This window comes from Pseudonaja textilis, chromosome Z (assembly GCF_049901715.1).
Source record: "Pseudonaja textilis isolate UNSWEBS1 chromosome Z, rPseTex1.2, whole genome shotgun sequence".
Lineage (NCBI taxonomy): Eukaryota > Metazoa > Chordata > Lepidosauria > Squamata > Elapidae > Pseudonaja > Pseudonaja textilis.
In genome coordinates, this window is record NC_142008.1 from 6,868,212 (window position 1) to 6,893,307 (window position 25,096).

Sequence of the window (25,096 nt, forward strand, 5' to 3'; positions counted from 1 at the left end):
CAGCCTTCTGAATACTACTCTTAAACCTAACTTGCACTTCAATTTCACACAAGCTCTACATTTAGGAAACGGAATTTAAACTTACTTTGCATTTCCACCCATTTGTTGGTACAGAATCCATAACTGGTTGTAAACAAAAAGTATGATACCCTTTGTCACATGTATCACAAACAAGCATTTTGTTGTCTTCTCCAGACTGCCTAAGGGAAAGATTTTATTTATTTACTTATTTTTGTCAATTGCTTACAAGATAAGAGGTATAAGTAAAAACATAGTTATGAGTACATGGATACATATAAGAAAAATAAAAAAAAAGAAACAATAGGACAGGGACGGTAGGCACATTGGTGTGCTTATGCACGCCCCCTACAGACCTCTTAGAAAAGGGGTGAGGTCAATAGTAAATTGGATCAAAAGATAAAACACTTTTAACTTTGAAGCAAGGCAGGTGAATATAAACAGCAAGTAGGCTAATGAAATGTTAAAACTCAATGTCTATGACCAATGCCACAGTATCAACTCTTTTCTAATGGATATCGGTATACCATTTCCTCTTTATGTGTAAGAAACAATGCACATTCCTAAAGTATATTATATTCAGGATTTGTGGCCTCAAAAATTAAGGAATAAATACAGCAATTTTATGTTATCAGATCTCCCCAGAATGTAATAACACTAAACATGATTTAAAAAGTAATATCAAATTCAACAGTGGTTAAAGAAATTGTGGAGTATTACATAGCACTTACCTTGATTCTGAAACTGACATGGACACAATAAGTAGCAAACACAGTGTAAAAGTTGGGGATGCATTTTGTTTTATATTAAATTGAGCATTTTATCTAAGACTACACTAGGGATTTCTAACTCTACTGAAAAACATGTCCCAAAGATTATTTTCACTATTCTTCATAGGTCACAGACCACACCTGAGGAAGCTTGTTATAGAAGAGAAACAAAAAATCGGCAAGCAATTTGCCAATTGTGGAATCAAAATTTCTAGGAGCAAATCTATTTAGGTTATGTAGTAAAGTAAATATAGTAATGCAAGTGTCATTTGTTGATAATGTCCATAACATCTTATCTTCTAATGCACTCAACAGAAAAAAAAATCATAGGTTTTACTTCATCTTTTCATAATACTACAGGTAAGCCTCACTTACCAGTTGCCTTATTTAATAGTTGCTTGAAGTTACAATGGTGTAAAAATATAAGACCATTACAATGTCCCATAATCATTTGTGTACTTTTTTTACTGATTAGCAATAATCAGAGTTAATGGAGAACACAGAAGTAAAATGGTAAGTCATGATCATGTGATATTCCAGTTAACGATATAGTGATTCATTTAATGACAAAGCAGAAGTGAAGACATGAGGCTATCATGATCCTATGATTTTCCATTTAATGACTGCAGGATTTAGTTGAGGAGTTTCTAGCCCAATTGTGGTCACTAAGAAGGACTACCTATACACAATAATTTAAAATGAGGTACCAGTGTTTTAGCACTTTATTCTCCAGTTTTGCTTACTTGCAGTTCTGGCACACTTTACAATCAGGGCACTGCCAACCTGCCCTTTTGATAGGTGTCACTTGTATATCCAGGCACATTCCATGGTAATGCTGGCCACAGGTTGTACAAAAAAGTTGGTCTAACAAGTCACCAGGGCTGTCACACACTGCACAGTTAGCTTCTTCCTTGGCTACAAATTAACAGATGAATTCTGTATTATTTTATAGGGAAAATAACCTTCCAAAAGATGGAACAGCTAGATATATTTTTTAAATGTTATAAATTTTATTCAGGTGTTAAATAAGGATTATGCAAGCTATCTGTATCCAGAAAATAAAACATTTAATGTCTATATGAGTCTATTATTATATACAGATCATAGTTTTTAAAATTAAAACAGGTGCTAGTGAAATTATTACCATTAGTTAAAAAGAAGATTGCAGCAAGAACAAACGTATTTCAAGAAAGATGCTGTGAGATGAGAGAGCAAGACAAGTTGATCTTAAATTAGCTGATAATAAGGCAATCTGACTTCTGTCATTTCTCAACATTTAATTTGAACTACTACTAGATAGGAAAGAGGAAAAATTAATTTTGCACCATCTCCTTGCCTATAATCCTTCATCCCATCATAGCACTTACAAAAACCCACAAGAAGAGTAAATTTCAGCAGATCTATCTACTCCAATTGTTTTTATTTTTTAATTTATTCCTTCAATGTATTACATGCCCATCACGCAACAAATTAAAACATTTTTTAAAAAATCAATATGAAAACAACAGCAAAATCAATCTGTGCAAATAATATCCAAGCAAATCCACAAAGATTTGAAATAACTAAATAAACATCTGATTAGGAGGCTCTATTACAGGGATCCCCAAACTTGGCAACTTTAAGACTTGTGGACTTCAACTTCTGGGAGTTGAAGTCCGCAAGTCTTAAAGCTGCCAAGTTTGAAGACCTCTGCTCTATTACATATTTTCAGCATTATTTAATATGGCTACTTACATCTTAGCGGAGCCTGGTCAATGTGATCTGGGCAAAGAAGGGTAAAGTTATTAAAATCCTGAAATGTGCCTGCTCCAGCAGCACATGGGTAATGATATATGTGGGTGCATTTCTCTTCACAGCATTTGATAGTGGCTCCAAGGTGCTTGCAGTATGCACATCGCTGAAACACAAAACATAGGGCCACTCAGCATTGCTTGAGTTCACAGAATTTTAATACTTTGCTTTCTCCCCTAAATTAATTCTTTCTTTGAAATGACTGAAGACATAGAAATTTTGTCACATAACTTTCTAAAACTTATAGCTGGCTACTGCAATTTGGATTGCCTATTTTCAAATTCAAGGTTCATTTATTATAACTGAAATGCACACTTGTTCATATCATAAATTGGCCACTCAACAGGCACAACAATAAACAAGTAAATGCCGTATTTTTTAAATTGCAATTATTTTAGTAAATGGATTGAATTCAACCTGTATATTAAATAAATAGAAAATTATTTTCCCCCTTTTAATATTATTCCTATATCTTCAAATGTTTTCTATTTTGAGATTAAAATGTATGTTTTTCTCCCATCACCAACAAATGCTGATTCATCAATTAAGCCATTGCAATACCCTATTTTTATTCATTAGACCTACCACTCATTTCATTAACTACATTTATTCTTACTGCCTTAGATCTAACTACAAACTAGATTTTGTTTGTGTAGTCATATAATCATGCAAAAGAAAACATAAAAGCACAGAATAGAATTTTTGTTATGCTCTGACCTGTGCCAGGAAATTCTCTCTTGAGAGAATAAGTTAACATTTTCCATTATGCTTTTTTAAGTTATGCGACAAGCCCTATACTTTGATATTTTTATATATGCAACTAGTCTTATCACCAGTGATTTTATAAATAAGTTAAACCCAGAAATGACAATAGCCTAAAGAAACCCGAGAAAGTGAGAAAAGAATTCATAGTGCCAAGTAAAGAAGAATGGATAGAGACTGAACATTTAACTGTACCTAATTTTTATAACTGCTATAGGGTAACTATGTTGGCAATTATGCTTGTAAAAGCATTTCATAACTTTATCAAAAAACCCACTTTATAAACCAGGTAGTGTGTGTGTAATCAGAACTAAAAATATATAAGCATTAAGGCTACCAATATTTACAGAATTCATATAGAAAACTAGTCAACTACCAGATGTAATAAACATGCTTAGGAGGCTTTGGCAACAGCTGCTAAGAATAAGATCTTATTTCTTTCTTTGGTTTCTTTGCAAAAACATTCGTATACTACAAATAAGAAGTTATGATTCAGAAAGCTTAGGGATATTGTTTTATATCAATATGACTATTCAAAAGTACATGAATAAAATGGTATTTAAATTGTTACATTAAAAACCCTGCCATTTTTGAGTCACAGAAGTGTTTCATATGGGCTTTTTAAAAATAGAAACCACCTATAGTTCACAACATGTATCATCTAAAGCATGTGCAGAGTTTGGTCTAGTGCAGGGGTGTCAAACTTGCGTCGTCATTGAGACATCACGTAACGTACCGGGACTTCCCCTTCACTAACCTGGGAGGGGACAGGGCTAGCCCGGGACACGTTGCCCTGCGGGCTGCGAGTTTGACACCCCTGGTCTAGTGGTTAAAGTATCATGCTAGAAATTGTGACATTGTGAGTTCACCTTAGCCATGAAAGCTTAGGGCCAGTAACTGTCTCTCAGCCCAATCTATCTTACTGGGTTGTTGTTGGGGAGAAAATAGGAGGAAACGGGTAGGATCCAAATTTCTTAACCTGTTCTGTAGGTGTGGCCTAATTTGTGCGTCTGGCTTGGTGGTCATGTGACTGGGGTGGGTATGGCTAGGTGGTCATGTGAATAGGTTGGACGTAACTAGGTGGCCATGTCAAACCAAATATAAATGGTCAAACCAAATATAAATGGTCCTCACTTAATGGGCAGTTGCTTAGCAAGTGTCCTAATTTATGACTGATCTTCCCAGAACTACTTGACCTGTTTTTGGAGTTTTGACAGCCATGCATGCGCACTCTCTCTCTCTCTCTCTCCCCACCTTTCCTCCATTTTATGACCAGTTACAATATCCCACATAGTCATGTGACTCAGGTTTTCTATGTTTTTTGCCAGTTTCCAACAATTCTTTCTGGTTTCCGGTTAAAAATGCCCATGGGGGAAAAGGGACTTGTTTAACAACCGGTGCTCACTTAATGACCACAAGGTTCATTTAACGACCATGCTGTTTGTCTAACCTGGGGTCTGCAACCTGAAACACTCGGAGCCATTTTTCTATTTTCTTTTAGATCTCTCTCTGTGTCTCTTTCTTTCCCCCCCATCTTTCTCTCTCATCTTTTTCTTTCTCCCTCTCCCTCTTTCTCATCTGTTTCTCATCCCCGCCCCCTCTCTCTCTGTCTCTCACTCACACATCTCACAGTGCTGGAGGGACTTGCCCACATGCCGACTCCTTGCAGATGATCCTCCCGGCGCTGTGTGCGCATGCTCTACCCAAGGAGGAGGAGAAGAGTTGCCGAACTTTTCTTCCTCCCTTCCCTTCATAGCAAAGCTGCTCGGAAGGCAGCTGCTGTGGCCTGGCTGTCCCTTTATGGTCCCCCCTTACCCCCACCCCCACAATGACATATCTTAAAGGGACAGGCTGTGGCAGCTGCCTTCGTGTTGCAAGAGAGCAGCGGGCAGTGGAAGAACAAAAAAGGAGCAGCCGCAGCCCTGGGAACATCAATCCGCCCTCCCTTTCGGTGGGAGCAGGAGGGGGCGGTGGTGGGAAGCTGTCCAGGAGTTCCCGCCCTCCCTTTTGGGGCACCTCCGTCACCTCTTTCAGTCTCAGGTTAACCCCAGCGCAGTAGAGAAAGCGAACGGCTGTGGCATGCTCCGACCACTGCCATCGCCGCATCACCCTGAGGGCTATTTGCTCGCCCATCCGCCGGCCGGACTAGCCCAGAAATGGCGCCCCACCTTCGCCTCCTCTCACCTGACCACCAGCTTCTTGACACAAACAGAGATTGCTGGTTGGAGCTAGAATTGGAATAAAACGCTGTGCAGCTGTGGTGGAAAGAACAGGGGCAACACTCGGCAGCTTGGATGAGCAGGTGCGAGTGAGGCAGAGGCTGCTCTTGCATCAAGAAGCTCTGGTTCTTTCCGCCAGAAACACGCAGCCTCTTCCAATTCTAGCTATGCCCTTGGGTGGCATATCTAGAATAGGGAGCCCAGCACTGCGGTTCACTGTGCTCCAACCAGCAGCTTCTACTCATGTCAAGAAGTAGGTGGCCAGGCGGGAGGAGGCCCAGCATGGATGCAAGGTGAGGGAAGCCTGGCAAGGGCTGGGCAAGGCCCAGGGATCCCACGGACGGCTAAGCGAGGCCTGGGGAGCTACAGGGAGGCCCACAGAGGGCTGGGCAGGGCCCAGGGACAGTGGGAGAGGGGTTAGCGCAACTCACAAGCTTATCTGTGAGCAGGCAAATCAGGGCTGCTCAGCTGGAAAGAACAGTGGAGAGGCTCGTGTCAGCTCTGGGCTGCTTCATGCACCTGCTCTTGCTGGGAGAGCCTCTCCCGGCAGAATGAAAAACTTGCAAAAGGCAGACAGCAATGGCTAGCCTGGTGGGTGGGCAAAAGAAGGCTGCAGGCATGTTGTGCATGCGCAATAGGGACTGACTGGGCAGGGAGCAGAGAAGCGAGCGGAGAGGGGCAGGGCTAGTCAGAGGCCTGATTTACCAGTTCTCCAGACTACTGGGAACCATAACAACCAGTTTTACCAAACTGCTGTGAATCAGTAGAATCCTACCCCTGCCATAAAAGATTATGGGGTGATATATAAGCCTAAATGCTACTGCTTTTGAAACAAGGTGATGACATCAGAACTAGATGATGTAGGATAGATAAGAAGTGAGGAACCCGGGTTCAAATCCCCCTCTCTCTACAGAAGCTCACTGACTGATTTTGGACCAGTTATTCTCTTTTAGCTCTCTGCCAAAATCCAGTTCCCCTCAATCATGGAAGTTCCCCTTGGGGAATTTGCGCCCGTTCCTTTTTTTTTTTAGCTCAAGAGCAAGGAAGTGAAGGGGGTGGATAAAGAATAGGAAGACTCAGGTTCAGGTTCACCTCACAGTTTCAATGGTTTACCAAGTATCTCTGAATTAAATACTCATTATCCTGCCCCATTTTTCTTGGAGGCATTTGATTAGTCGCTGTTGATTCTCTATTAGTCTGATCTGATCTACTAGAGGTCCTCTTATACTGCAAATATTTCAACACATAATTTTTCAACATATACCGGAATTTTTATGCCTATGTGCAACTTTCAATGCATTTTTACCAAATGATGAGCAAGCCTAATATTAAGAAGATAAAAACCTGACACAGTATGATTAAAGAAATCACAACAAATACCAATATGACAGAAAAATTAGAAGATCAGTGCTATTTTGATTCGTATTTTTCTTATGTGTCAACCTTACAATTTTTCTGAGTTATTCACGATCTGGAATTTCAATCATTCCAATTACTCCAAACAAAAACAAAGTGGAGAGTAGAGTAAAAAGCAGAGGCACCCTCCCTCTCTTTCTCCTCAAGCCTCAACCTTCATTCCCATCTAGCTACAAAAGAGGAGGTTGCTAGGAGATAACAGACTCCTTTCATTAGGCAAAACTCACTCATTTACTAGAGTGGAAAGTCATATTGAATAGAGCAGCATTATTATGTTTTAATTACTGAATGTGTTTCTGACATTGTAGCCACATATAGTGATTTATGTTCTTTATATGGAACAGTCTAACTAGGGAAAATTTCCTTTGTCCTCCTGTAATAACTTTCTTTTCTCTCTCCTGAATTGTTCATTTGTGTGACTTTGCCAATTTTCTGAGAACAATTTTAACATTCTACCTTTAAATAAGATTCCCCAGATGTGTCATAAACTTTTATTGCTAAGTAGAACTCATTTAGTAAAAAATTAATAGCTCATGAAAAAATAGTAACAATTTCTACACCAACAAAAGCTGTATTAATATAACTTTTTGTTTCTTTTTGGATTGTTCAATTTGACTACATTAGTCGAATATGTTTTACATTTTTACAGCATATTATTTCACAAGCACTTACTAAATGAGGAAAAAAACAAATGTTTTCTTTCTCCATAACCACTTGCTGCTATCTTTTAGTTCTATTGATTTCCTTTATTTAATAATATAGAAATTTAAATGTTTCAATTGGTCTCTGTGCTTTGAACAATCAATAAGACTACTCTTATGCAATTATTTGGCAAAATGTTTTACAAAAATCCTGAAGTACATTGTGTGAACACTTAGCAGAAGTTGTAACAATTAAATAAATTAAGTAAATATTATAGTTTGCCTTAAGATAATCTATATTTAATCCAGAAAGCTAGTAGTTGTTTCTCTTGGAATACAAATTGTTCAGTGGTAGAAATCATAGATGATCAATTTTTAAGTGGTTTATATAGAGAATGCTGCTCGGTTATGTTGTTAAATCCACTAAATGGTTATTCTCTTCCAAGATCCTTACTTATTAGCACAGATAAATTTATACTTTTTGTTATTTATTACTTTTTGCTATCAATACCATGTGATATCTACTAATGGTTCAAAAGAAATTTTGAGATTTCTTTAAGACACTTTAACCGAAATGATCCTCCAATACACTTTCAGTATATTAATACATTATGATGTGTAATTTGCTTTGCTTTTATGTATTTGAGTTTTCTGCAGTGAAAAAGAATAAACTATATTAAGAATGTTCCATGCATCAACTATTCTGTGCACATCTGGTTTTTAAATTAAAAAAATAACCCTTTAAGTAATCCTCATTTAATGAATAGCCACTTAGCAATTATTCAAAGTTACAACAGAACCAAAAGAAAGTATTTATGAACTGGATTTGAAGTTCTGGCATCTATTCCCTCCACACCATGGTCATGTTGTGGCATTTTGGTGCTCAGCAACTGGTCCATATTTATGGCCATTTGCAGTGCCCTGTTGACATTTGAACATGGTTTTTAATGTGTTTTGCTAGAAATCGGTGTTTAACGGCCAAAAAATGGCCACTGCAATCAATGGATTCATTTCATGAGTGCGGTGTTCATTTAACAACTGCAGCATTCACTTTTCAACCACTGTATTCACTGAAAGGCTGCTGCAAAAAAAATGTCATAAAATTACATTGGTCATATAAATGACCTATTTAACAACTGCCATGATTTGTGGGCTCAATTGGAGTCATAAGTTGAGGAATTTTTATAAGACCTTTTTCACTTATGTGTACATCATTGAACAATATAATATTGTACCATGTAACTGTAAAACTGTAAACAGCAGAAGATTCAGAAAGGAAGTAGGGTGGGTAGGTAGGTTAGTACATCATGGTTAAACAGACATCTAATGTATAATGTGGATAGCTGTCAAAATGAAAATAAGGATGAAGCAAGCCCTCAGCAGAGAACAATAACATGGTCATAATCAAATGAAAATAGACAATATAATAGCATTTCAGGTTTTAATGTTCATATCACTTTATCTTCAATAAGCTTTGGAACAAAAAGATAAGCAGCACAACTCTTTCAACATGAAATGCAATTAGACCATTTAAATGTATTAATAAACCAGTGAACAAATATTTAGTACAATGGAACAAGTCAACAATATAAAATGTTTTATTATTATAACAAGGCGAACTATGGCAAATTAAGCCCAAACAAGAACATTTGTAGCAAGCAAGCATACAGTACCAGGGAATGGATTCTACTTGAAAATTGGTTTGTTGAGCTGGAAGGGAAAAAAATAATCTGTCTGATGCTCCACCATTCAAAACAAATAAAAAACCTGGAGTGGGGTGAGGCGAGGGATGTAAATCAATTGGAAAAATCCCTGTTCTGCTACTTTTAATGATTAGGAAAATGAAGTACATTTCTTTTTACTTAATGAATAGAAAAATTCTGAAAAGTGGTGCCTGGAGATGTGATGATGACCACCAATTGAAATGATTTTAGAAAGGGACTGCTGTAGATGATTTGCAGAGTACTGGAATATCCAACAAGTATCGTCTTACGTTTTTACAAAATTCAGTTCATTTTATCAAATGCTAATTTTTTAAATTAAAATTCCAAGTTTCATGGTATTAACTTTTTACATAGACAATAACCATGTAAAAATCAATGTAAATAATGTGGTATTTTATTTTTATATTTTTTAATAATTTATGCATTATTCTTTTAATTCTCAATTTACAAGATGAATCATAAAATTTAAAAGAATAAAATATATAGTAATAAAGCAAAAGCAGAATACATCTGTCATACTTACGTTATGGTTCTTAATTCCCAAAATTAAAACTCAAAAAATTTTAATACCTAAGCAAAAAATATGTTTTTCTGGTAGTAAAAAGATACTAAAGTTCATTGCAGGAAATATTTTTTTTACAGAAGATATTCTATGCCCAGAAGGTAATTTACTGAATTTTGTGGGATATCTGGGCAAAGAAGACATACAGATCTCATCAGGAAATACATAAGGAAATTAGTCCTGTGGTATGTAAATCCTGCATATCAAATGGAGGGAAACTTTGACACCATAACTCTCAGTCCAATTTAAAAACCAACTAAGAGAAGCATAAGTTAGTAATTCATTGTTAAGCAGCTCTTTTTCCTAGGTTTTGAAAGACCTTTGAACACTGGGATGAAATAAATCCCATATAAAAGGTATTTGATAAAATATTCAAGTTACAGCACCCATGGTTACGTTCATGACAAGGATTGAAAGGAGGATAACAGTTTGTCTCTAAAGGCTATGTTCTTTAATTATATAAGACATAGAATACCAGATTCCATATACAATACCTATAACAGTAACCAGCAATTTAATCCTATAATGAAAAGATAGCATTATTACATTTCTGAATTGTCCAATTAAAAGTGTGAACAAAATAGATTGAATTAGCATGCAGAACTCAAGAAGTTTGACATTTTTGTAGCAGATAAAATAAATGAGCTGCCAATGTTAATGCAGATCCAAATAAAATAAAGAAAATGGGATTTTGACCACCTTACGCCGAAATGCAGAATCTGGCTTCCATCTCAATTTCATCTGCCTCTCGAGCATTTTGTTCTTTTCACTTTTCATGTAATGACTCTCTGACCTGTCCTTTATATTATAGATTATATTATATATCATATTGTATTATTATAACTATCAGACAGAAAGGGACAGGTTTTTTTTAAAGAAATAGAAATAATCTTTTTCTTTGATGAAAGTATCTTTGAAAATAGTAAATGTAATTAAAGTAACAAACCAGATTCTGTGGGAAGATAGACTGGTTTATATATAAGGACAATAATTGTGGATTTTACAAAACAAAAGGCTGTAATAATATGACTTAGGCAGCCTGATTGTGACTAAAGAGAGCTAACTGGAACTAACAGAAGCTTGCCTTTTATTCCCACTTAGTAACAGAAATATTTTCATGTTCTCACCATGAGAACCACAAGAACAATAACAACTTATTGATAATAATATTTTATCAGATTTATTCAGAAATGGTTTGAAGAATTTGGTTAAAAGGTGAAAGCAACAATTAAGAAATGGAAGAAGGATTTTCAGAGGTAAAAAATAAATTTCAAAGTAGTTAAGAAAGTTTGGAAAATCTGTGGGGCAAAGGGACTGCAGACTTACAACAAATTACAGAGTTTTGGAAAGTAAAACAAAAATTATAAAACAGGGAGAGATCGAAGGAGCTGGGCAATTTGTTATTATTGGAATTTGGGGGGAAAGAATTTTGTTTAAGATTTAGAGAAATTCCAAAAGAACAGAGAGGACATTACAGAAAAGACCTAAGTCTCTGCCTGGATTTCTGGAATTGGGAGGAAGACTGATTATAGGTAGGATGGATTAGACCTCTTGTGGGCACAAAGGGATTTCAAATTGATGAGCCTTCCCTTGGCCTCAACCTATTCATTTCCTTCACCTGATTACTTGTTTTCTTCTTCTGACAAAGTATACAAAGATATCTATTGGAATGTTCCTTAGCTTTGCTAAACCTTCATTGATCCTATAGGCTTATGAAATATTGTATACAGAAATCTTTTGCAAACTGAATTGTAGAATGACAAGAAATACCTTGAGAGAGAGAATATAATTAGGAACTGACTGCAGTACAAAGTGAAGTATGACAGGTGCTGCTAAAATAGATTACAAAAGAAGAAGAATATATGGAGTAACATTGTATAGCCCAGAGATAGCAAAAATTGTGTGTATGTGGAAAAACACAGACACGAGAATTGGTAAATGACTGAACTACGGCACTAGTGGAAGAATTCACTAATTCTTCCATATTTTATTTAGGATCACATATAAAAGAAAAACAGAGTTCTACCTGTAGAAAGAAGTGCCAAATAGATAGCCAGGTTTGAAAAAAGATTAGAAACAAAACATTCCAAAATAAAAGATGTGGATTTACCTTTGCTTTGCTGATTACTACCTCGCTATATTGCTTCACTTAGTAGTGAAGATTATACCTAAATGTTTAATGCATAAAAGGTTAATGAATGTACCAGAATATTGATTGTTCATCTGAGGAACTTTTGCAAGGAACAAGAAGTCATTTGAACAAAGAAGAAGTCATTTGGACAAACAACTTTATTGAAAAGAGGAAAGGTGTGAAATAGGGATGCACATTGTCCTTAAATGAGTTTTACTTCTTCAGCAAATATTATTTACATAACAGCAGAACTGAAAGTGATGGAGGCTGAAATATTAACAATTTGAGATATGCAAACATCACTTTATTATCAGAAGATTAAGGCAACTCAGAAGACCTTATTATAAATTAAAATGGAAAATGAAAAATCTCGGCAATAGTTAAATACTGTATTAAGAAGGCAGAGATAATGTCAGCCAGCATCTGAGTGAACTTACAGTTGATGGTGAGCAAATGACAGTGGTAGGCAGTTTTGTTTTCTTAAGTTTAATAAATAAAAATGGATGATAAAGAAGAGTAATCCTAGGGAGGAAGACAATAACAAATGTAGACAAGATCATAAAGGATAAGGATATTTCCATCACAACAAAGATAAGAATAATTAAAGCAGTGCTCTAATGATAATATGCAGCTTTTAAAAGTGGGCACTGAAAAAGAAAAGAAAAATTACTTTGAATTATGAATTTGCAGATGTTATTCTGAGTATTAGATTGCAATTAGAACCAAATAGAGTCCAACCTCAACCACATAACAATAAGTTAATCTCTACTGAGTAACCAAAAACTATGATATTTTAGACAGGCAATAAGAATAATTGATGGATTAGAAAAATTCTCATTTTTAGTAAACTTGGGGGAAGCAGAAAGGAAAAACACTGGATGAACAGGATCAACAAGATTACTAAACAGATTTTGGAAGCGGTATTATTAGGTATCATGAAAATTTGTTCTTATAGTCACAAGAGTTGAACCCAACTCAATTACACTTAACTAATTATTGTTGCTTCAGTACAGGTAATCTAATTTATTTTAGGCAAAATTTAAATATAGAATTTCCTAATGAATTTTGGACAGAAGTGGGAAAAGTTTACCATTGCCTAATCTACTCACAATTCAATCTTCAAACCCTGCTGTTCCTTTCACATATTGTTTTCTCAATTTCTTGAAAAGTTTTTTTTTTCAGAACAAGGATTTCATAAAAAATGTTTAAAAACTTCAGCCAAGCAATTTATTACCTAAGTTCTTTTACAACAATTATAACACTGAAATAAGCTTATTACTTAGAAACAATATTGAAACTAAGGTTATTCCTCTTGCATATTAATCAATTTGTTATAATACTATGTGAATAAAGTGGTGGAATTAGGATTTCATTTTATTTTCAATTGTTTGTAAGCATTCAAGTAAACTTCCTACTTCAAGCTATTTTTCCCATTATTGTTTTATTTATATTAAAAACTATTTGTAACTGTAAGTAATTAAAGAAACTTAGTTCCTCATTTACTTCAGTATATAGTATGTATATATATTCAGTATATATTCCTGCATAGCTAATTTTCTTGCTTATAACTTTCCACAGCTGTTAATTCACATTTGTAAATGGATAAAATAAATTGCAATATATGTCACTCACTGCATAATATCAAGAGGCAAAATAGATACATCCTTGACATTCTTTAAATATTTGTTTTTAAAATCCAAATTGCACCTCTTATCATTAAAATTATCTGGTCACATCTTAACTTATAATTTGTAAATGAAGCAAACATGCATTTATATGAAATCAATTATTTAAAATGACCTACCTTTACTAAGTCCATCTCAAAACTGCTCACAAAGTCTCACCTAAACAACAAATATATCACTGCAGCTACCCGAGCTTCTTTTAAAGGAAAGCAAGATAGAGGTGATTGGTTGCTGTGGTGATTGATGTGACACAACTGTCTTAGTTCATCCTTCTGCCTGAGTATATCCAGAGGAGAAGCTCACCAATTTCTTCTATAATTGGTTCCACTGTCACTAATCACTCTTATTGTTAGGAAATGTTTCTAGCATTCAGCTGGAATCTGCATTCTTATAACTTAAGGTCATTATTTTGTGGTTGCAGTTTAAAATTATAAAGAAGAGATCTTATTATCATCTTCTGAGTGACAATCTTTCAAGCTCTAACGAGATCCAATCATAGCCTAACTACCATGAGCTGAATAGTTTCGAGGGAAAACACACCTAGCATTTTCAGTCTTTCCCGGTAAGATTTAAGATTTCCAACTCCACCGTCAACCTTATTGTTCTTCCTTGCACCAGTTTTTAGTTTCTTTTAATTCTCCTTAAACTGAATTTCCTTGAATTTGAAAAAAATTAAGATCACATCTCAGTAACACAGAATAAAATAAAAAGTCCTCTTTCTATTATTTGGAAACTATCCTTTTATTGATGAATCTGAAAAGTACAGATTTAACATTTGCATCACAATATAGACTTATATTTAGATTGTGATTTATTGTAATTCCAAGATCCACTTTTCCTTGGTTTGTTTGTTTGTTTTTCACACTTCTTAACCATACATTTCTCTCAAGAGAGGGAGTGTGGGTAGTACAATTTAATCAATAAAATTAAGCATTAAAAATGGAACAATTGTACAATAATTTATATGCCTCTCATCTCAGTATCTTGATACACATTGCTGAGCCAAGTATCCTCCATCTTAAACATATACATAAATAAATAGATATGGAATAGAGAATAAACCTGTATTTCTCTCTGCTAAGCCTCATTTAATTATTTTTAATGGGCTTCTCTAATTCAACAAGAGTGTTTTCAGCTTCGTTTCTTCTAGAATATTAGCTATCTGATTCAGATTTCTGCAAATTTATAAGCATCCATTTCGAATCTTCATGAATCTGCTGAATAGCACCAGGCTCAGAACTGAGCTATAAGGCATCCCACTGAAATGTCTCTTCTGTTCGATATGAAGCTACTGGTAAGTGCTCTCTGAATATATTTTCAAACCAGAACAGAAAACATACTTGGATATTCACATCAAACATCAGAATGCTCTATAAACTGCTTAAGGAAAGTCAAGATATATTCGGTCCAATTCATTCCAAAATTCCAATAAAAATTAATATATTAAGCAGATAAGATACACCTTTCTCTTCACAAATTTGGGGGAGGAGCAGGAGGGTTTTCAGAGATCTGAAGACAGGAAAATTGTTGTTTATCAATTCTGTTACATCTATGCACTCCTCTATATCCAAGTCTGAATTTGAATGTTTCCTTATCAATTAATGAAAAGAAGTATGTAAAGTTCTATCATATTAATTATAGGAATTCACAAAACAACTTTGATAGTTTACAAAAGATTACCATGGAATTCATGTGGAATACATATTATTCTGTGAACCTTTAACAGGCCTGTAGGTTTTTGCATCTATATTTTTGTGCATTTTTGACAGCTTCACCACTCTGTTTTTTCTTTGAGCATTTAGGTTCAAAGCAAAGTATTCTATTTTTTTATTTTATGTTATTTTATTCAGCATCAAAACTCTCTTTGAAAGTTCTTTGTAGAGACAGCCTCACTTCTTCCATTCTAGAACAGACATACAAATGTAGAGTTCAAGAAAGGGTCCTTTTCTATATCATTGAAGAACCAATGAAAGTTCTTTCAAGCCTTTCTTTGCTACCTTGCTTCACTGCCAAGAGTGCATTGATATGGAATATTTCTAACAGGATTTTCTTTTGATACTTTATGGGAAACTAAGGGGCAGCATTTCAGTAGAGGGAAAAAGAAGGTTGCTAAAAAGAAAGTTATTTCTTGGTATATACTACCAAGAAGGCTTTGCAAGGTAGCAAAACATGGCAAAAGAATCAAACTTAGAATGATAAAAATGTTCCAAGGATTGCAATGATAAATTTGTCATGTAAAATGTTTCATCATTCATTTGCCTAGGGTTAACTTATTAAAAAGTAAGTGAAAATCAGAATAAGCTTGACAGTAGAATTACAATACTATTTATCATGTAATTTCTGAAGGAACACAGCCAGCTAGATTCTGTTAATTAGATTCACGTATTATTCAATCTAATGTACAGTATATACATCCATGCCTTTTTAACTGGATCCTCAATTTTTACTCCTTCAGAAAGGGACTGTAAGGACTATAAAACAAAACAGATAGCTTGTATGCATTGGTATATGTTGGAATTCTTACAGAGCAAGTTATTTACAAAGTGCAACTGTCACCAAATACTAACAACTAAAGAACTAGATGAAGTATTAATTTTTTAGTAATAGGTCATGTTTAAAATACAGGTATTATGTTTCAATAAGCATTTTTGAATAGCAAAAACACCTGCTAAATTCCTGGCATCGGGGGTGGGGGGTGAAATATCCAAAAATAAAAGACCTCCCAGCCCTAGATGTATTTTGTAAATTTGTTCTAGGAGAAAAAAATGGTATTCTACTAACATTTTAACACTAAACTGAATACAACAGCATTTAAAGTCATTTTACAAACTCTTTCCATTTGGACAGCAATGAAATGACCACTTATTGTGGCTGGCATGAGCACACAGTATCTATTTCAAAAAAGCAAAATACAGTACTCTGAAAAACTCCACAGAAAAGCCATAATAAAATAATTCTATTTTAATTTTAAAACATAATATAGATAGTCTTCACCTAAAGGTGGTATTGCTTAACAAAGGCAATCTAGGCACTCCTTCTTGTTGCCATCATCAAGTGGAGATTATAGGTCATTAAGCAAAGAGCTCCTTGCAAATTCCATCCAGATTCCAACAAGCAAAGTCAGTGAACAAGGCAGAAGGAAGTGGCATGCCCCAGGCTGTTAACAGGCAGGCCAGTGGGCAGGTAAGTGGCTGCTGCTGGGTGAGGGACTTGTGACCTTCCCTGCTGGGTTTTCCATTGGCTTCCCTTGTGGAAAGCCAGAAGGAAAGAGCATAAATGGCAGCAACTATTGTAAATGTAAGTCCCTTGCTAAATACCTGGATTGTGATTATGTGACTGCAGCTGCGCTGTACTGACCAGAATTTTGAGGATCAGTCATAAGTACATTTGTTCAGTGCCATTGTAATTTCAACTGATCACTGAACAAAAGGTTGTAAACCAAGGACTACTTGCAGTTGAAACTGCTGCTAAAGTGAAGACTGCAAACTCAAGTTGACATGATGGCTTCATGAAGACCATTTTCATTAGACCAAGGGTTACAACAATGAAGACTTTTCATTCAGAAAGATAAAAGTTACTAACTTTTAATGATTATATTTTAATTAACTATCTGTGGCATTTCAAATATTCGTGAACTGTGCCTCCCAAACAGCCTCAAACAGCCTGATCAAGAATGAAAGATGTAGCACAGTGGTGGGATTCAAAAATTTTTACTACCAGTTCTGTGGATGTGGCTTGGTGGGTATGGCGTAAATTGGTGAGCATGGCTTGGTGGACATGGCAGGGGAAGGATACTGCAAAATCCCCCATTCCCTTCCCACCCCACTAACCTGCTTTCCAGCTTTGTTCTCCTGTGCAGGGCAACAAAAGAAGACCCAGCTGATCAACTGGGACTCAGGAGGCAGAGAATAGATGGGGGCGGGGCCAGTCAGAGGTAGTATTTGCCAATTCTCCAAACTACTCAAAATTTCTGCTACCGGTTCTCCAGAACTGAACAGGACCTGCTGAATACTATCTGTGATGCAGCACCTTTAGAACTACATATTGCCTACTGAGGTCAGACAGCATGTTAAAGGGAAGCTTCAGTTTCCAAGGAAGATATATTAATTCTTCCTCAACTTCCTGCCTCTAATCAAATTTCCAATCTTTTACTACTATTGTAGAAGCAAAAATAGAACAAGCGCAGAATTTCTTTCCCACATCCATTCTTTAATTGTGATTATGATTCTATGAAAAGTTGTTGCATCTCACACTTCCTTAGTCCCCAAAGTAGCCCCAAAGAGATCTCTTCCCAATTCTTGTACCTGTCCATTTGTCTACTCCCTCCAACTTATATTATGGTCCCTTTCTACCAAGACATGGATAATCCCTGCTCACCCCTTCCATGGTGCCGGGGTGAGGAACAGCCATATATGAAAGTGCTGCACATTTCAACCTGCTTGATCTTTTTTCTTCTCTTTTGGGGGAGAACGGGAACTCCTCCACATGATGGCTTTGTTCTCTTAAAGGCCAAGAGTGAAATGCATGAAGGGGAGAAATCAAAGAATGGAGTTCTTGATTCCCTACCATGCTCTCATTCACATGGAGGAGATGTAGGACAGCTTAAAAAAAACTCCAGCAACTTGGGCAACTAGTGTATGGGCTATGTTGTTGCCAACTCAACACTTGAAAAAAGATGAAATGCTACTGTTGTATTTCAAGGAGGCTTAACTTAGAATAGTTCTGTGTTTTGGTGTAAGACCAATTCTTTGTGGAATATTTTGTCTTTTTAATTAATGTAGTGACAATAAAGGCAAGGTTTATCATGAGTGCAATGAAGAATACTTAAGAGCATAAATAGAGGCATTTTTCACTTGTTGAAGACTTTCTTCAAAGGCAATCTGACACAATGCATGAACAATAATGCAAAAATAAGGCTGTTGAAAACATGGAAGATCCCAGGACATTCACAGCAATGTAACCTGGCAAACTCTAAAGAAAGACTTCACTGCAACCAAAGCAAGCTTTCAGTTAATCTACAGCAGCTCAGTTATTCAGAATAAAACTAATCCCAAAGAGTATAATGGTTATTCAAATAAAATTCTTGTGCATTTGACATAATGAATAGAAAGCTCCATCATATGAAGCCAAGCACAAATTCTTCTAATTTTCTCTTTAGGGAAATAAATACATCAATTCTTAGTTATTTCAATTTGTAATCAATTATCAATAATTGCAGAGGAAGGGTCAGCCACAGCTTTTATTCTGGAGCTGTTTTTATTTGTTGATTATCACTATTTTTCATGTAAAAGAGAAAACTTGTATGTTTAGGATCTCAGAATTTCTGAAACATCAGAAGTGCTTTGTTCTTTTTGTTCTATCTATTGAGCTACTAAAATTGGCAGTGATGCAGTATCCGAGAAAGAACATTATGAGAAAGTAAAGAATGCCTGGTTCTCTGTACTTTGCCAAGAAAAAAGGCAATTGCAGGTAGCTTTATTTCCAGAAAGGAAAAAAAAAACATCCTCTCTATTCTACCTTCCTTGGAATTGCAGTATTTAGAAGAAGCATTCTCAACTCTATTAGAGTTTTTTTTAGAATATGCTTAAGTCATGTTTAGTACTGCTGAAAAACCTGAACATAATGTATTAAAAATCCAAATTTATTAAAATATGTTTTAGATACATAAATTCATTAATATTAAAGAGAATATTGCTTCTTGCCTGCCTTTTAGAAGTGGTCAGAAAATTAGAGGACTGCTACCAAAAACCATCAACAGAAGCCCTGAACAAACTTGAGAGCTCAAGTACGAAATTGGTTGAAAAATCTATTTCATTAAAATTCTTACAGAAACTTGAATTCACTTTCAGCCTTATTTATAAGCATATAAACATATGAAACTAATGGCAGAAAAAGATCTAGAGGGTCCATAGAATCTGCCCCTTAAGAATTTGAAGATAAAATTAATTAATTTTAATTATTTTTATATTTTTTATTTTTTTTGTTGGATGATGGACATGTGTTTATTCCAAGCATCTTTAAACTCAGTTGCTGATGACTGACCAACCTCTGCTGGACGTTGGTTCCAAACTTCTACTACTCCAGTGGTCCCCAACCTTTCCAGCTTGCAGGACTGGCGGGTGGGAGAACAGATGGCTCCATCCAAGTGACAGGGGGTATGCATTTGCACTGCCCCAGTTGCTGTAGTGGCAGGACACGTGCCCACTGCTTGCACATATGGAGCTTTGTGCGGAAGCTCGTGCATCCGCCACTTGCGCAAGTGGAGTTGCACGTACACACCGCACACTACTTATACAGACCAGTTTTGAACAGGCTGCAGCCTGGTATTGGGCCAAAGCCTGGGGGTTGGGGACCTCAAAACTACTCTTTCTGTGAAATAATACTTTTTAACATTACTTATGAATTTCCTCTCTGTCTGTTCTTGATTTTTGGTTACAATTGAAAATATTTCTAGAACCTTATTCACATCCTTAATATATTAAAAGTTTCAACCATGTCCCCACTTTCCTTTCAGTCCTCCAGGTTGTACATATTAAGTTTCTCCAATTGCTCCTGACATGTTTTTGTCCCTCAGACCTTGCACCAATTTTGTTGCCTGTCTCTGGACTCGTTCAATCTTATCCATGTTTTTGTTTAAATAAGGCCTCCGTAACCAGAAACAATATTCCAAATGGAGTCTGAGTAAATCCCTTTACAGTGAGATTAGGACTTCCTTAAATAAATATGTAAAACTGGTTAACAGTTTGGGAGAAAAACCTTCCATACACCTGCAGCTCAGTAACATATTTCCATTTTCAAATCTACTAAAATCTTCCTTCCTCCCTGCCTTTCCTTCCTTCCTTCCCTCCCTGAATACTCTATGAAACAAAGCATATACATTGTACTTATAAACCATTTAATTTTTAAAGAACAAATTAAACATTACATTGTCATCCTTACTTGAAGAGAGCATATCCTTGTTAAAATAAAAATAATTATCCCTGAAAAAAATATTTTAAGAGGTAAGAAAGTGGATAGTATGGACTATCTCTCTCTATCTTACATATAAGCTGTTCCAATATGTAACGCCCAGAAATGTACAATAATGCAAGGATAAAGATGTCGGGAGGAGGGGGATATAACTGTCTTCCAAAAAACTAGGGGCCACTACAAAGAAGGTCTTTGCCCTATGACCCCAATAGCCTAATGCTAACGAGTGTAGCAACCGTAAGACCTTGCAACAGCAGGATTGCCATGCCAAAGTCTAGCTTCTGCATACTGGACCAGTGTTCACTTCCAAGTGATTTCCAATACAGCCTCACTTAAGAGAATATTACAGCAGTTCAACTGTGTTTGTGATCAAAATGTGAATTACCATTACAAGGCCAGGTAAAATTGTATGTTAAAAGCAATGACATAAAAAGTAAAGGTATAATCTAATTTGAAATCACCATCTTGCAAACAAACTAAGAAAAATACTTCTACAAATGGAAGGATGCCATAGGTTTGCATTTTTCAAACAGCAATCTCCAATTGCCACATGATAAACCAATCATTAGTTACTTTCATAAGCAAGGCATAATTTTAAATGATGTTATATTTAGCTAATTCATTGATGAAGAAAACTGCATACATTTTAAACTGACTTAAAATTTTATTCATAACAATAATCATTAGTTTAATTAAACCTTTAAAAACTTTAGTGGAGCAGCTGACTTTAAAAAAAAAAGAGGGTATGCTTTCTTTAAACAAATGTGCCTAGGTAGTCCTCGACTTACAACTATTGGGACCAGAATGTCTATTGTTAAGTAAGGCGGTTAAGTGGATTGTACCCAATTTTATAACCTCGTTTGCCACAGTTGTTAACTAAATCAGTGCAGTTGTTAAATAAATCATTTGATTGTTAGGCAAATCAGGTTTCCTTCACTGACTATGTTGGAAGCCAGCTAGAAAGGTTGCAAATCACTCCAGGATGCTGTAACCATTGTAAATACGTGCAGGTTGCCCAACGCCCAAATTTTGATTACGCAGCCATGGGGATGTTGTGAAATTATGTAAATCACATTTTTTGCTGTGTTCCAGTAATTTTAAATGATTGCTAAATAAATGGTTGTTAAGTCGAGGACTGACTGTAGTTGGATGCAAAGTAGGAAAGGTGTTTTGGTTGTGGTATGGCCATACTTGTTAAGTTAGGTTTTCCTTAAAGAAAACATACTGAAAGCGTACTGTATTTATTTATCTATAAACTAGAGTTCTTTTGCTGCCACTAAATATGCATATTTCAATTAAATGTGAAAAACATTATTGTTTTATCCAGAAGAACATTATTCACATACAAATAAGGAAATTCATCGAAACATATTCAAGCATTTTTTCATGGGGTGGGATATCTATTAGTAGGACAGAGGGGTTTATAATTCAAAGGGGGGGATCTAAATTCTTAGATGTAAAACAGCATTCTAAAATCCAATGATGGCCTAGAAAAGCAACTTGAATAGAAAAAAAATGTTGCTGTTATATGATATGATATGAATTCTCTTCCTACCTTAAAGATATAAATGTTAAATTCCATGTAACATTTGCAAATTTTATACTGCAGGTTCACGCCACATCTTATCCTTGCTACATTTTTGTATAATTTATAAAACAGGGACTACCCATATCAGGAAACTAAGAATCAGTATGACATAATTACATTAAAAAATAAAAGACATCCTCCCCCAGCAAAAAATTTCTTAAAATGAAGCAAGAAGCATGTTATGGAAACAGTATTTTCTATGTTCTGAACTCACAAAATGTCCCTCCCTTTAGTACCAATATAAAGTTACTATGTACTCCATTTAACTTTATCCTTAAAAGATATTTCCTCCTCTACAATTCCTCCAACCTCAGTAAAATCTTTATGTTATCTTACCAGAATGTCATATATACCTTAACTTATACATTTAAAAGAATACATAAATCTATTTATTGCAACTGTGTTCACATTTACCTAAAATCAATGTATTTAATATTAATTGATTTACTGGGCCAAAATCTTTACGGCAAATATAGAAACCACTTAAAAGTCTTGTTTTTTTGTTTTTTAAAAAGTCCTCCTTGTTTGCAAGTCTGGGAGGTGGGATAAAAACTGATTACTTAGTTATCTGGAGGCTGACATTTTGCAAGTGAAATGTACCACCTCCCATTTCATTTTTATTGATTTCATCATAGAAATTAATCACTGAAAAACGTATTCCATATGTATTTTGAGATAACCTGCAAACGCTATCACCGGATTCCATAACGTTTTCAGCATTTATGACATAGAATTTAGATTTTACTATATTTTAGAAAATATATAACCTTAGTTATTTTCAAACTCACTTTTGTGCTCCCTGAGACAACAGCTTTGTCCACGTTCGCTGGCAGCTGCTCTTCTGTCTGGCAAACTTCCAGTGACCATTCCGCACAGCGGTGATGAGCCCAACAATAGCCTAACACATGATGTTAGCAAATTAATCAATTAGTTTGATCCCTTTTGCCAAGTAATATCTAACTTTCAGCTTCAAAGGGAATAGAAAAAAGCACCAATGTATAACAGAAAGACAAATGGCATAACTTGATCCTATCGGTAATTCAAATTAATATGAAATTTGGAATCTAATATTAGGGTCTTCTCGGAATTTCTGTAAACTGAGATCTCTGCAAATTTGTAAGAATTCATACCCACATGTATTATTACCATGTGACATGAAGATGTTTCTGAATAATAGATCCTAGTTATGGTACAACAAAGCTTTCTGCCTAATTTGAACTTGAAACCTGATATATTGCACCCATGTCTCTTTCTTAATATACTATCTTCATGCATATTATGCTTACATTATTCTCCATATATAATATGTAACTTTGCTTCTGGAACATTTTGTAAGAACAGAAAAAAGAGCATTTTTTAATGTACAATTCAAACTTTAATGATCACGTTTATCATTTGAGTTGCTACTGTGAACCTCATATTCTGAAAGTCAAATAAATAGATAAAATGTATTTCTAGTTGCCTATACCCATTCAGTTGTGAAATTGTGAATTTTGTCACCTCTTACCTATCTCCACTAACAATTGCATCTTTTTCAAAGGTTTTGCTAAACTGTGGGACAATCATCTTTTAAGAGAACTGCAACGTTTAGGCTAATTTCATGCTTTTCTATTCCCCCTCAACCTTGCAAAAAGGTCTAACTCTTTAACTTCGCACCAGCTATTTATTATTCTTTGTCACCATGAAAAATCAATTCAAGAAGTTGTTGTTAAAGGCATCAGATATAAATTTTGCATTTCAGTATGTAAACATTTATCTATTGTATTAATCTTGGGGATCAAAATTCAATTTATACCTGTTAAAAGTTCTGGACTTCCAGCCCACCATGCTCTATTAAAACAGGTAGCAGGATTAAAAAGATCCTTTTAAAGTTTAGTAGACCAGTCCAACTTAGACCAATGATAAATTACATACATACATACATACATACATACATATACATACATATACATACATATGCATACATACATTTACATACATATATAACAGAAAAACTGTAGCACAAATCCATTACAATGGATTAAACAGGGCAGTTGAAAATTTTAAATGGAAACTTTTACCTAAATATAGTTGGTCCTCAGCTTATAACCACAACTGGGACCAGAAATTCCACCAGTAACCAAAGTGGTTCTTAAGGAAGTCATACCTGATTTTATTATCTTTTTTGCCACAGTTGTTAAGTGAATTGCTGCAGTTGTTAAGAGAATGCACAGTTATTAAGTGCATCTGGATTTCCCCCATTGACTCCACTTGCCAGAAACCAGCTGGGAAGGTTGCCAATTATGATCACATGACCATGGGATATTGCAACCTTTATAAATACACCCCATTTGCCAAGTGCCCAAATTCTGACCATGGGGCTATTGTGACAGTTGTCAAGTTCAAGGACTGGTTGTAAATCACCTTTTTTTCAGTACTGCTGTAACTTTGAATGGACATTAAACAAACTGTTGTAAGTCAAGGATTACCTGTATTTCACAAGGTTGATTAAGATCATGGATATTGCAACATATACTCATCGTCAATCCTTAAAGCCTTATATGGCTTACACTTATTGCAAAATATTATTATTATTTTAAAAGAGAATAAGATTGTCACCCCCAAAAAGGCAGAAATAAAATGTTTTGAATGAGTTACAGGTTGTCCAGTTAAGAATATGTGAAGAATATGTAAAGAATACCTGTTGGTTCAAATAAGGCTTGGACATCAATGTCATCTGGTAAGCCAACCATCCTAAGTTCATCCCAGACTTTGACTATCTCATCATCAGGAGTAGCTTCAATCCTTATACAGGTACAAGTTGTTATATTCTGTTCTCTG

The 25,096-nt window shown here is 35.3% G+C and overlaps 1 protein-coding gene across 21 annotated transcripts in view; it reads right to left on the minus strand.

Annotated features, from left to right (window-relative positions):
* The window catches only part of KMT2C (lysine methyltransferase 2C), a 143,418-nt gene that overhangs the window by 67,304 nt on the left and 51,018 nt on the right, over positions 1-25,096 (minus strand). For 17 of the 21 annotated variants that reach the window (XM_087915758.1, XM_026719882.2, XM_087915750.1 and 14 more), the window contains 5 exons: positions 24,957-25,093; positions 23,065-23,174; positions 2,523-2,685; positions 1,532-1,703; positions 86-200 (listed from right to left, as the gene is read on the minus strand). In XM_087915758.1, the coding sequence (XP_087771884.1) occupies positions 86-200; positions 1,532-1,703; positions 2,523-2,685; positions 23,065-23,174; positions 24,957-25,008 (612 nt within the window). In that variant the 5' untranslated portion in view covers positions 25,009-25,093. The remainder of the gene's footprint in view (positions 1-85; positions 201-1,531; positions 1,704-2,522; positions 2,686-23,064; positions 23,175-24,956; positions 25,094-25,096) is intronic. The other 4 variants (XM_087915762.1, XM_087915761.1, XM_087915759.1 and 1 more) reach the window with 1 other exon arrangement.